The sequence below is a fragment of the Canis lupus genome, chromosome 15 (assembly GCF_003254725.2).
Source record: "Canis lupus dingo isolate Sandy chromosome 15, ASM325472v2, whole genome shotgun sequence".
Taxonomy (NCBI): domain Eukaryota; kingdom Metazoa; phylum Chordata; class Mammalia; order Carnivora; family Canidae; genus Canis; species Canis lupus.
The window spans coordinates 15,439,418-15,454,113 of record NC_064257.1 but is presented as its reverse complement, the minus strand read 5'-3'; the positions used below and the strand labels follow the sequence as shown (position 1 = coordinate 15,454,113).

General features: G+C 39.3%; 1 protein-coding gene across 4 annotated transcripts in view; it reads right to left on the bottom strand.

Moving 5' to 3' along the window:
* The window catches only part of EIF2B3 (eukaryotic translation initiation factor 2B subunit gamma), a 145,299-nt gene that overhangs the window by 39,627 nt on the left and 90,976 nt on the right, over nt 1–14,696 (bottom strand). For 3 of the 4 annotated variants that reach the window (XM_025420314.3, XM_049094495.1, XM_049094496.1), the window contains exon 6: nt 8,036–8,125. The exons of the other annotated variant lie outside the window; for it this stretch is intronic. In XM_025420314.3, coding sequence (XP_025276099.1) covers nt 8,036–8,125 — 90 coding nt within the window. The remainder of the gene's footprint in view (nt 1–8,035; nt 8,126–14,696) is intronic. 4 annotated transcript variants of the gene reach the window in all.

The following is a 14,696-nucleotide window of genomic DNA, read 5'->3' as shown; positions in this document are numbered from 1 at the left end:
TGCCTGGGTGGCGCAGTTGCTTGAGTATCTGACTCTTGGTTTTTGGCTCAGGTTGTGATCTCCGGATTGTGGGATTGAAACTTATGTTGGCTCCGTGCTTGGCATGGAGTCTGCTTGGGATTCTTTCTTTTTCTCCCTGTCCCTCCTACTTGTGCTCTCTCTCTCTCAAGTAAATAAATTAAAAAAAAAAAAAAAAAAAAAAAAAGGCAAGTGGGGTGTGTGTGTGTGTGTGTGTGTGCACGCGCCGCGCCTGAGTAGCTCAGTAGTTGAGCATCTGCCTTTGGCTCATGGCATGATTCCAGGATCCTGGAATTGAGTCCTAGATCAGGCTCCCTGCATGGAGCCTGCTTCTCCCTCTGCCTATGTCTCTGCCTCTTTCTCTCTTTCGTGAATAAATAAATAAAATCTTTAAAGAAAAAAAGAAGGACCTTTGGGAAAATAAAAGGTATTCCTCTTAATGTTATTTATAAAAATTGAGAACCAAATATTCAACAATGGAAGAATAGTAATATATCTATGTAATAGAATATCATATAGGCATAACTCTGTAAAGAATAGTTTAATGACATAGGAAAATACTCGTGAAATAGTACTGAAAAAGAAAATGAAATGCTCATGAAATAATACTGAATAAAGAAAAAACTATTTTTATAGCATGATTTCAAGTGTGTATGTGTATATATAAAAATAAACAAAATAATAGAATGCTATCAGTTATCCTACAGTAGATTTATGGGTAGTATTTTATTTTTATATTTTTTTAATTTTCCAAATTTAATTAGTCATTCCTTATTCCTTCTTCCCTTACTTTCTATGGCATCACTCTCTTGATCTGTTCCTATTTCTTTTTTTTTTTTTTTTTTTTTTTTTTTTTTTTTTCTGTTCCTATTTCTGATACCTCTCTCTCCGTTTCCCCTAAAATATTGGGTGTTGCAAAAAGAAAAATTGGTATTTTTCTTTTTGCCTATGATTTCCCTTATGCTATTTATCTCCCTGAGAGAGATCATAACTTCGTGGCTTCTTTGCTACTCATTCTCAAATGTGGACCCATAGTCAAGACCTCTCTCCTTTTCTTTAGTCTTAAATTCCAACTGTTCAATGGACCCTGTCCTTTAGATGACCCACAGATACTTTAAACTCCATGTCTAAAACTGAACCCATCATCATTTCCCCAAACCTCCCCTCACCAACACTGGTTATCTTGCTTAGTGATATGAAGACTCATTTGGTCACCCAAGCAAGAAATCTAGTAATCACCTGACTTTTCTTTCTTCCTCCACTTTTTACATAACCATTCACCAAATATTCTTGATTTTTATGCCCTAAATCTCTTTCAAAAACTGTCAACTTCTCTCCATCTACTGTTACCACTTAGCCTCATCTGCTTGGATTCCTTCAACTGCTTTTAATTGGTCTTCCTCCCTCCAGTCTTACCTCTTGAAATCTGTCCTTCATATTGTAGACAGAATACTCTTTCTAAAGTATAATCTGATCACGTCTCTTCTTCCTTCTATCCACCCCCTTATATTATGGTTTTTCTAAAGTACAAATCTGATCTTATCTCTTTAAATTTAATGCTCAGGATAGTGGTTACTTTTGTGTGTTGTGGGGGATAGTTACTGTCTGGTATGTAGCATGAGGAGAGCTCCTGGGAATCTGGTAATGTTCTATTTCTTGATGAGAATAGTAGTTACAAGGGTGTGTTCACTTTGTGAAAATTTACTGAGCTGTAAGACTGCTCCCAGATATCATTTCTCCTTGGAAGCCTTACATAACACTTCTAGGCTTCTGAACTCTCAAAACAAAGACAACTATATACTGTTTTTAAATCCATATCATTTTTGAGTGTTATGCCAGGAAATTAACAGAGATCATTTCAAATTCTTATAACAATCCTCATGGTAGATATTATTGTCCATATTTTATAAATGAGGTAATTAGGGCTTAGAAAGATTAATTATCTTTAAGGTTAATACAGCTTTTATAATTGGCAGAGCTGAAACTTTCTCCATATCTATTCCAAAGCCCATGACTTCACTATACCACAAGAACCCTATTTACTGCAACCATAGTACTTTCCATAGGATTTATAATTTTTTGCTTATTTTCTCTATAAATAGATATGTAGAAGTGCTAAATAAATATTTGACTAAATGAATGGGTGAATGTGTGAATGACAGAATGTCATCCTTCTAGGCCAAACAGCTAGCAATAATTTCTTTTTTTCTTTTTTAAAAAAATTTATTTATTTATTCATGAGAGACACACAGAGAGAGAGAGAGAGGCAGAGACACAGGCAGAGGGAGAAGCAGGCTCCATGCAGGGAGCCTGACGTAGGACTCAATCCCAGGTCCCCAGGAACAGACAGACCCTGGGCTGAAGGCAGCGCTAAACCGCTGAGCCACCCGGGCTGCCCCAATAATTTCTCTTTCTGATTTAGACATATAAAGTAGAGCTTTTCTGATTTGGAATTGTAATGAACTCTAAATATGTTTCTCTATTATTAATATTACTACCATTAAAAAATCCAACATTTGAAAAAATATATGATTATCAGTTCTGAAATCTGCTATTTTTAGCATTTTGCCTTGGTCCCTCTGATCAGGTCCTCTTTGTGGCTATAAGCTTCCAGGGAAGGCCTAAAAATGATGCCTGTGGCAAAGGGAAAAATTTGGCTACTTTTGCATTATGGCTTTTCTCTTTGTAAGCAAATTGTAAGAGCAAATCCTCTAAATGTTTTCCACTTCAAGTCAGTCCTTCAAAATACTAGTTAGGAAAGAGGTAGTACAGGAAACCTACTTTTATAGGGCCTGGAACTCAAGTCTGCAGAGCAGAACATTAAAGGCTTGGGTTTTCTTGCCTTTTCTTTCAGCTCTCACAGCAGAGCTGTAATTGGGAGGATAAGGCGATTGCTGAGTTAACTCTATATTTTGTTTTCAGGCTTTTACCCCCCACCCCCTTTAAAGTAAATAGACATAATATGTAATAGTAAACAAGAAATTATTTTAAATTAAAAGGTACTGGAACACCTGGGTGGCTCAAGGAGTGATCCTGGGGTCCTGGGATCAAGTCCTGTATCAGGTTCCCCTGCAAGGAGCCTGTTTCTCCCTCGGCCTATGTCTCTGCCTTTCTCTCTGTGTCTCTCATGAATAAATAAAATCTTAAAAAAAAAAAAATTAAAAGCTACTGACTTTAAAGCTAGGTATTTGGCATACAGTATTCTGTGATACCATTTTCCTTTTTAACAAAAACACCAAGGGACGTCTGGGTGGCTCAGCAGTCGGGAGTGTGCCTTTCTCGCCCAGGGAGTGATCCTGGAGTCCCGGGATCGAGTCCCACATCGGGCTCCCTGCTTGGAGCCTGCTTCTCTCTCTGCCTGTGTCTCTGCCTCTTTCTCTGTGTCTCTCATGAATAAATAAAATCTTAAAAAAAAAATACTGAAAACTGCTATGAGAATAAATTTTAGTGCTTATAGCTTGAGAAAGAAAAACATGTTCACATCCACAAGCTGGAGAGAATGTGTAGGCTTATGTCAATCTAATAAGCACTCTAAGAATGTATTTGGGTATTTATTAAATGTCTATTGCTTTTAGTTTTTTTTTTTTTTTTTTGCTTTTAGTTTTTTAAAAATATTATGGTAAGTCCAACTCATTAGAAAATTTTTTTAAATAATTTTTTTTGAAATGTAATGTATGGGCACTCTGGGTGGTACAGCGAGTTGGTGCTGCCTTCAGCCCAGGGAGTAATCCCGGGGTCCTGGGATCAAGTCTCACATCGGGCTCCCTGTGAGGAGCCTGCTTCTCCCTCTGCCTGTGTCTCCGCCTCTCTTTCTCTCGGTCTTTCATGAATAAATAAGTAAAATCTTAAAAAAAAAAAATGAGGGCAGTCCGGGTGGCTCAGTGGTTTAGCGCCGCTTTCAGCCCAGGGCATGATCTTGGAGACCCAGGATCAAGTCCCACGTCAGGCTCCCTGCATGGAGCCTGCTTCTCCCTCTGCCTGTGTCTCTGCCTCTCTCTCCCTCTGTGTCTCTCATGAATAAATAAAATAAAATCTTAAAAAAAAAAGATGAATGAATGAAATGTAATGTATATTTAATAAAACACATCTATTCCAAAGGTACAGTTTGATGAATTCTGTCAAATGTATCCCACTGTAACCACTACCCCGAATCAAAATATGGAGTGTTTTCATCAACCTCCACCAATTCCCTTATTTTTCTATTATCCTACTCTACTATACTCTAATACTACTTTCCACATTTTATTGTAATAATTTATTTAACCTGTCCCCCTCTCCCTAAACAGTGAGCAACCTGAAGCAGAAGCTTCATGTTTTTATCTTCACCTAGCAACACAGTGCCTGACACACAGTAGGTGATCAATTGAAAGTTAATTTGAGTTCCTACTGTGCACCAATTACTTCTCTTTTTAAAATTTAAAAATTTTAATTTTATTTTTTTAAGTAGGCTCCCACACCAAGTATGGAGCCCAATGTGGGGCTTGAAGTCATGACCCTGAGATTAAGACCTGAGCTGAGATTAAGAGTTGTACCTTTAACTGACTGAGCCACCCAGGTGCCCCTGCTCTCAGCTCTTTACAAGTATTTTCCACAACAACCGTCTGGGTCAGGTATTATTCTTCTTAATTTTCAGATGAGAAAAGTAAGGACCAGAAAGTAGACACTCCTCTAAGGTCACACAGCTCAGTTATTAAACATCTCTTGTCAAAGAGAGTGCAGGTTTCTTGTCTCCACAGCTTTCTCTATAGCTTTTCTACTTGGTCAACTATAGAAATCCTCATCTCTTCTTCTACTGATGTATCACATTATTTCTGCTGTCTGAACGATCAGCACATCTCTTCTCATCCCATATACTGAAAGTGTTAGCAATTCAGGTAGGTAGCTAATCTCAAAAGATTTGGGGTGGAAGATATTAACATGTAAATGACTAAAACAACAACACCCCCCCTCCCCCTTAAACACAGGGCAGACTAAGTTGACTTTCATAGGTCAAAGACAGAAGATTGCTAAAGTGTTCTTTCTTCAAGTGGTGTCTATCAAGTTTACTTCTTCCCTTCCATCCTTAAAGGAGTCATCATTTCATAACCAGGTAATTATAAACGCCTCCTACTTACCTTGAAGGAGTCTCCTTCCCATCCAGCATGGTCTATGTTCCCCTGCCAGGTTGTACCACTGCTTATTCCAAAAGGGACTATTCTGTTTGAAGATCTGTATCTCGCTGTTAAGCTTTCAAAGCCTTCTACATGCTGCTCCTACCAACTATTCAAACCCATCTCCCACAACTTTGAGACAAGACCTCCACTATTGTAGCCAGGAACAAAGACACTCTCTTGACTACCATTCTAATGTGTCCTGTACAAAGGTACACTTTATACTTTCCCCAACACGTTGAAGTTTATTACTTTTCAATATAACGCCTTTAATCCCAAAGACTCTAACAGCTGAAGGGTAGATGGAGGGGAGAATGAAGAGATAGGGGTCTCTTTAACAGATCTTGAGACGTGGAGGTAGTTTGAGCTGAGGCTCTAATCATTCTCTATTGTAGCAGGCTCTGGGAAAGTTCCATTTGGCAGAGCTTCTGGCCAGGAGCCACAGAATCGCCAAATTAAAAGGCTTGTCCTCAAGGCACATATCACAGCACTATACTTGCCAGGTGTGGGAAGAGCTAACTGGTGGCCAAATGAGTTACAAAGAAGCTACAGCAGCCAGGATAAAGCTAGCTTTGGTGTAAAACTGCATATCCAGACACTGAAAGCTAAAATTCCATTTGGTTGTATTAAGGAATACTGTTAGTTAATTAATAAATATATTTATTTAGTTAAAAAATAAATTTATTTTTAAAGGTATGATAATGGTATTGAGATATTTGTTTTTTTTGTTTTTGTTTTTTTAAATTTTTATTTATTTATGATAGTCACACACACACAGAGAGAGAGGCAGAGACATAGGCAGAGGGAGGAGCAGGCTCCATGCATCGGGAGCCCGACGTGGGACTCGATCCCGGGTCTCCAGGATCGTGCCCTGGGCCAAAGGCGCCAAACCGCTGTGCCACCCAGGGATCCCGAGATATTTGTTTAAAAGATAAAAAGATTGTTTATATTTTATAGATATATACTCAGATATTTACAGATAATAACAATTGAAATAATTACAGATGAAATTATACCATAATGACTTGCTTTAAAATAATCTGGCATGACAGTGGAGAGATGGGTGGTGGCACATATAAGACAAGATTGGCTAGGAACTGGTAATTGCTGAAGCTGTGTGAAGGATACAGGGGAATTCATTACATTACTTTCCCTACTTTTATATTTGTGTGAAGTTTTCCATAGTAAATAGTAAAACAAAAATAATTTATTGGGACACCTGGGTGGCTCAGCAGTTGAGCGTCTATCTTTGGCCCAGGACGTGATCCTGGGATCCGGGATCGAGTCCCACATTGGGCTCCTGGTAGGGAGCCTGCTTCTCCTTCTGCCTGTGTCTCTGCCTCTCTCTCTGCATCTTTCACGAATAAATAAATAAAATCTTTAAAACAAACAAACAAAAACCCCAAAACAAACAAACAAAATAATAATTTCTACCACTGTTCCATACTCTCTCAACACATCACAGTGCCTACTTCACAAGGCTTTGTTTTCACTTGAGAATAAAAAACCTTAAAGACCAAGAGTTAACTTCATTTTTGGAATAAAGATAGCTCAGGTTGGTGACTGGAAAACAGGTCCTGAATTAATGTCTAATCTTGGCAGTAAGTTTTCTCATTATGTAAAAAACAAAGTCTCTGCAATCTATCCTGGAGCTTAGGCTGCAAATTTCCTAAAGGCAAGGCCTATGTCTGCTTATTTACCACTGATTCCACAGTTGACCTAGCACAATGCCTGCCTCATAACAAATGCTTAATAAATATTTGTTGCTTGAATGATAAAACAATAATAAGCCAGAGGGGAAGAGGGCAACAGTGTGCTAGGGTGGGGAAATAGAGAAACAACAATCCCTGTGAAAATTTTCTAGGAGTCCAAATGATTTATTTTATTTTTTATTTATTAATTTTTATTTACTTACTTACTTATCTATTTATTTATTTAAATGATTTCTTTTACTATTGGTTCTACATGGGTCTTCCTGGGCAGGTTTAGTAGCAGGTATTGTCAGGGATGAGAGTTAGGATGCCAAGAAATAGACTGCCCATAGAGGAACAGTTCCTCTTCCCCTTAATATTCCTGTATATATCCAAGTCTATCAGCCAAGGGCATGCTAGCATTTAAACTCAGGTTCTCAGACTCTCTTCCTCAGCTGGTCTGAGGGAACTTGCTGCTGTGGTACCAGCCTACTTGCTTTCCAGTGCATCAGTGTTATTCAAGGCAGAAACTTATCTAGCAGCCATCAAGGGAGATGAGCTGCTCCTCTACTTAACCATACAATTATGAAATCTTTTCCTACCTGTTCCTCTGGATTCTAACTGCATTTACTGTAAAAACAAACAAACAAACAAAAACCCTTGAGATTAACACCTCAGAGGAGGCTTTTTCCTTTGGAAACTCAAGTCCTGTGATCTGCCAGACACAGTCTGCAGAAAGTATTTAAAGGCCCACAATTCTGTTCTTGAAGTAGTCAGAAAAACTACCAATTTTTGTCTCTCTGCATTCATCAAAGTTCACTTAGTGAGGTGGACTTTTCCAAAATTGGAGGGAAACTTTTTGCCCCCCTCTTCCTGGGTAAGTCTCTGAACCTTTGCTAAGAGGGGAGGGACACCTGCTTGGAGATGAATTAGCACTAGAGTTAGTGAGCTCAACTTTGCAGAAGAAGAGTCTGGAATTGTGCAGAGAGGTATCATAGGTTACTATTATTTTACAAAAATATTTTGTTGGCTTAACAAAATTTCATTTTTAAAACAAAGGCGAGAATCAACCTATTTATATAAACCAGTTATCTAATATTCAAGGTTTAAAACCTTAACTAAGAACCAAGACAGTTTAAACACTGTTGAGTTTGATTCTATCTCTCTCTTTCTTACTTATTTTCCATTAGAAAGTCCACAACGTATTTTTTCAAGCAGTAGAGATGGGCGTCCACAAGGCCTGTGTGGAAATGTATTCTTGGGTGCCTGCAAAAACAATAAGAGAGAAGGGGCTCAAAATCAAGTAACATGGGTTCTATCATATTATTAGGTAGTAGGCATTAAAAAGTTTATAAGGGTTAAAGTCATGTTGCCCACTGGTCTTCTACTCTGGGGAGACCAAAATGGTGGATAATAGTTCTGATCCTACCACAAAAAAAAAGGTCTTCTATCTCACACTTAATGAGGCCTTTAGGTGAACCATCAAATCAATGACATGTCACATTCTTTTATTCTATCACAAACTCCTATTCACACTTTTTTTTTTTTTAAGATTTTATTTATTTATTCATGAGAGACACAGATAGAGAGAGAGGCAGAGACACAGACAGAGGAGAAGCAGGCTCCACGCAGGGAGCCCGATGTGGGACTTGATCCCGGGACTCCAGGATCATGCCCTGGGCCAAAGGCAGATGCCAAACCACTGAGCCACCCGGGGATCCCAGCCACCTGGGGATCCCCACACTTTTTTTTTTTAAAGATTTATTCATTTTAAAGAGAGTGAGTAAGCATGAGGGCGAGCAGGGGGAGGAGCAGAGAGAGACTAGTGAAGCAGATTCCCCGCTGAGTGCAGAGCCCAACGTGGGGCTTGATCCTAGGCCACTTAACTGACTGAACCACCCAGTTGTTGACCAAAATTCTTATAACTAACATTTTCCTTTTACTCCAACTGACCTCCTTCCTGCAGGCCATACTTCAGCCATGCTTCCCTCTAGGATTTGGCCTGTATTACTTCATTTTCACAGAAGATGAAGTAAAATTCCATGAATACTCACTAACTCCCTACTCTTATGTATTCATTGGGACTTTTCCCACATATACTTCCTCCAGGAAACCTTCACTGACCACCCAAGTTTATGTTCCCACAGCAGTTCTGTCTATATCAGATAAGTTATCCAGTAAGGTAACAGCCTACTTACTTGGCTCTCTCTCCCCCTAGACTGGAAGTTCCCTGAGGCCAGACATTTATCTTTATAGCCTTAGCACTTAGCTTTGTACCTCACACAGAGATTATGTTTGATAAATAGCTGTTGAATAAACAAACAAATGAATGAATTAGGTCAAATTAAGGCATCTGCTTAGTTGCTATTTTAGTTTGCCATTTTGGTTTCAGTCTTAAGAAATGCCACACTTGGGGATCCCTGGCTGGCTCAGTGGTTTGGCACCTGCCTTCGGCCCAGGGCGCAGTCCTGGAGTCTTGGGATCGAGTCCTGTGTCGGGCTCCGGGCATGGGGCCTGCTTCTCCCTCTGCCTGTGTCTCTGCCTCTCTCTCTCTCTGTGTCTATCATGAATAAATAAATAAATCTTAAAAATAAAAAGAAAAAGAAATGCCATACTTATAATGTCCCAGGTAATTTTATTTAATAAAAATAGATAAATGACGGAGAGAAGAGAAGAAGCAAGGTAGAAAAACAGAGATTCTAATCATAGCTATTGGTTATCATTTTTCTTCTATATTGTGTTACTTTGCTTTGACTGGTTAGTTTAGTTTTTTTTTTTAAGATTTTATTTATTTATAGACACACACAGAGAGGGGCAGAGACACAGGCAGAGGGAGAAGCAGGCTCCATTTAGGGAGCCCGACGTGGGACTCAATCCCGGGTCTCCAAGATCACACCCCAGGCTGCAGGCGGCGCTAAACTGCTGCATCACCGGGGCTGCCCTGACTGGTTAGTTTTAAGGAAAATTACTCTCATGAGATCTAGATACCCTAGAAATAATTTATCAAGTAAGTTAAGGTACACCACCCTAGGCTTCCACTCTTTTAGGAGATTAGGAGGGGGAAGCAACAGAGTTGTCAGACTTAGGACCCCACTCTCATAACCTGCTCACCTGCCCCGCAAGCCAATTAATGTATACAAAGAGGATGAAGAAAGTAGAAGATACTTCCCAATCTTTAGATTTTTGAGTACTAAGAAGTTCCTGAGAAAACAGAATTTTACAAATGTGAATGTGGTTACTTTGTGGTGCCGGAGTTTCATATGAAGTCCACATCCTAGGGACGCCTGGGTGGCTCAGTCTAAAGTATCTGCCACTGGCTCAGGTCATGGCCCCACAACGGGCTCCCTACTCGGTGACAAGTCTGCTTCTCTCTCTGCCCCTCCTCCTCATGTACTCTCTCTTTCTCAAATAAATAAAATCTTAAAAAATAATGAAGTCCACACTTTGATAATTCTCTCCCTTGACCTAACCAATTTGGAAAGTTACACTCTCCTGTTCAGGCCCTTGGCTTATAAATTTCTTGAATCATTCAATGCACTCTACCTATATTATTTAATCCTCATAATTACTTTATGAGGTAGATACATTACTCTCATTTTTATAGCTGAGGTCAACTTGTATTATACACACTGGAAAGGAATAACTTAAGAATTTGAAATAAGTAGCATGCCTGGGTGGCTCAGTCTGTTAGGCATCTGCCTTTGGCTCAGGTCATGATCTTGGTGTTGGGCTCAGTGGGGAGTGTGCTTTTCCCTTTGCCCCTCCCCCTGCTCATGATCTCTCTCTTTCTCTCTCTCTCTCTCAAATAAATAAAATCTTAAAAAAAAGTTTGAGGATGCCTGGGTTGTTCAGTGGTTGAGTGTCTGTCTTTGGCTCAAGGCATGATCTGGAGTCCCACATTGGGCTTCCTGCATGGTGCCTGCTTCTCCCTCTGCCTGTGTCTCTGCCTCCCTCTCTCTCTGTGTCTCCTATGAATAAATAAAATCTTTTATATAAAAAAATAAAAATTTAAAAAGTCTGAATAAATAAAAGTTTGAATAAACTCATCAACCCCTAGCATACATAGTAGTAACATTAATATATCATTTTATAATTTACAAAGGTTTTTCAGCTTATCCCTTCAAGTGGGTAAAACAACAACAATAAATTCTTCCATTTTTAAGAAAGAAAAGTTCTAAAAACTTACCTGGTATATTCAGGTTAGAGATTTAACTACATATCTGGAATATAATGAAGGAACAGAGATGGCCCAAAATGCAGAGATTTTTCTTTTCTTTCAGCTTAAATTTGTAGTGAATGTAAATCTCAGGACTGGAGACTAATGGTATTTAAGTTATCAAAATGGTGGTTTCCTTATTTCATTTTATTATTTTTGAATGATAGTAAAAGTAAGAAATAATGATTGATATTTTAAAGCAAAACAAATAAAACCAAAAACCTCAAAGAGGCACCAGTAAAATCTGGGTTAACAGACTGACTGCTCCAGGCCAGGAAGATCCTTTGAATTTGTAGAACATAAAGAAAACAGTAAATGGAAATGGGTAAGACATTAGAAATAGTTGTAATTTTATGTCTTAAAAATTTTTAAAGGGCAGCCCTGGTGGCTCAGCGGTTTAGCGCCACCTTCGGCCCAGGGCCTGATCCTGGAGACCTGGGATGGAGTCCCGTGTCAGGCTCCCTGCATGGAGCCCGCTTTCCCTCTGCCTGTGTCTCTGCCTCTCTCTCTCTTTCATGAATAAATGAATACAAATCTTAAAAAAAAAAAAAAAATTTAAAGACAGGGTCAGCCCCGGTGGCCCATGGGTTTAGCGCCGCCTTCAGCCCAGGGTGTGATCCTGGAGATCCGGGATCTTTAAATAAAATAATCTTTAAAAAAATGCTGTTAAAATGGTCTATTATAAAAAAAAAGAAATAGGGAATAGAGAAGAAAAGAAGAACTTTGAAAAGTAGAACAGATGATGGGGAAAGATACAAAAGTCTAGGAAACCTAAGACAACAGAAGCCATTAACATAAAGAATATATCTGGGTTATTTTTATAGACCTATTTTAGATTTTTTTTTTCCTATTTTAGATTTTTAAGTGGATTTTAGAATTTGAAGTTGTAATGTTTAAAATTTTGAGAGAGGCAGCCCTGGTGGCGCAGCGGTTTAGCGCCGCCTGCAGCCCGGGGTGTGATCCTGGAGACCCAGGATCGAGTCCCACATCAGGCTTTCTGCATGGAGCCTGCTTCTCCCTCTGCCTGTGTCTCTGCCTCTCTCTCGCTCTCTCTGAATGAATAAATAAATAAATCCTTAAAAAAAAATAAAATTTTGAGAGAAATGTTTTTATGATTATCATGTTTTTATGATTTTAAAAACAGGAATAGCTTTTTTTTTTAAAGATTTTTTTTTTTAAATTTATTCGTGAGAGACAGAGAGGCAGACACACAGGCAGAGGGAGAGGCAGACTCTCTGCAAGAAGCCCAGTGAGGGACTTGATCCTGGATCCCGGGATCACGAGCCCTGAGCCGAAGGCAGATGCTCAACTGCTGAGCCACCCAGGAATCCTAGGAATATCAATTTTTATTATTTATTTATTTATTTTTAAAAGATTTTATTTATTTATTCATGAGAGACACAGGGAGGGAGAGAGGCAGAGACACAGGCAGAGGGAGAAGCAGGCTCCATGCAGGGAGCCAGATGTGGAACTTGATCCTGGGTCTCCAGGATCATGCCTTGGGCCGAAGGTGGCACTAAATCGCTGAGCCACCCGGGCTGCCCGAATATCAATTTTTAAAGCAAGGAACAAAAACCAATAGGTGAAATAATTATAACAATTATTAATAGTTCATATTAATAATATTATTTTGGAATAAACAAGGAATGTATACACAAAAGAAATACTGGAAAAGATCCAAGAGTAGGCATTTACCGTTTAACCACAAAGATCAAGGGCTTTTAAAGTATCTTCATGAAAGTCCTTAGCCCGTCTGTATAATAGAGTGTCTACACCTGCCAAACTGAGTGTGCCAAACTGAGCTCTGGCTTTGACAGTTCTAACAAACTGCACACAAGCACACATATCTGCATACTGCATTCCCGGAGTGAAGGCCTCATTCTGAGTCCTGCTGGGACAGATATCTCAGGTGGCATGATATTTAGCTGTCAGGCATTAGCCCCACAGCCTTATTTTCCTACATGAGTTCCAAATTTCTGTTGCTGATTTCACATATCCAAAAAGCTCTCCAAATTTCTGACTCCACTCATTCTGAAACAACTATTTGACTGCTAAGGTTCCTTCAACTTCTAACACCCTTGCAGTTTGACTATGGGTAAAGTGAGGTAGTGCAGGGTACTGGCACCACTGAGTCCCACTTTGCTCTAGAGAGGCAACTGTCTATTGTATTTCCCACTTCCTTCTGCCCTTCTCCTTTTGGCCTTTAGGTTTTTTTTTTTCTTCACTCTTTTATTCTGTCTCCCCATATCCTGAGCATTCTTTTCTATGTAAGTTTACTTCTCCAGGAATCCTTCCTTCTCTACACATTTTATTTTTAAACACACACTCTCTTTCTTTCTCTTTTTTAAAAAAATATTTTATTTATTTATTCATGAGACACACACACACACACACACACACACACACACAGAGAGAGAGGCAGAGACACAGGCAGAGGCAGAAGCAGGCTCCATGCAGCAAGCCCGACGCAGGACTTGGTCTTGGGACTCAAGGATCACACCTTGAGCCAAAGGCAGGCCCTAAATGGCTGAGGCACCCAGGGATCCCCAACTCTCTCTCATTTTAAAAAGATTTTATTAATTATTTTAGAGAAAGAGGGCTCAATCTTACAAACCTGAGATCATGACCTGAGCTGAAATCAAGAGCTAATGCTTAACTGACTGAGCCATACAGGTCCCCTCTAGAGGCAAAATTTTAAAAAGTTTTTAAATTTTAATTCCAGTATAGTTAACACACAATGTTCTATCACTTTCAAGTGTACAATATAGTGATTCCACAATTCTATACATTACCCAGTACTCATCATAAGTGTACTATTTAATCCCCTATTTTATCCATCTCTCCCCCTACCTCACCTCCGGTAACCATCAGTTTGTTTACTGAAGTATAATTTTTTTTTAAAGATTTTATTTATTTATTCATGAGAGACACAGAGAGAGAGAGGCAGAGACATAGGCAGGGGGAGAAGCAGGCTCCCTGTGGGGAGCCTGATGCAGGACTCAATCCCAGGACCCCAGGATCATGACCTGAGCCAAAGGCACACTCTTAACCATTGAGCCACCCAGGTGCCCCTGAAGTATAATTTATATTAAAATTCACTTGTTTTAGGTGTACAAGTAAATTATTTTTAGAAAATATGTACAGCTGTACAACTACCACCACAAGCCAGTTACAGAACATTTCTATCATTTGGAAAAAAATCTTTTTTTTTTTTAAAGATTTTATTTATTTATTCATGAGAGACACAGACAGAGAGAAAGAGGCAGAGACACAGGCAGAGGCAGAAGCAAGCTCCATGCAGGGAGCCTGACGTGGGACTTGAATTTGGGTCTCCAGAATCACACCCTGGGTGGAAGGCGGCGCTAAACCTGAGCCACCGGCTGCCCCTCATTCAGAAAAAATCTTACATGACAATGCAACCAACCAATTTTCCTTTCTCACTCTCAGTTTCAGGCAATCACCAATCTGCCTCTTGTCTATAGGTTTGCCTTTTTCTGTCTTTTTGATTATAGTCATTCTAGTGGGTGTGAAGGTTTAAATTTGCATTTCTCTAGTGACTAACGATTGAGAATTTTTTCATGTGCTTATTAGCCGTTTGTACATTTTTTAAAAGAAGATTTA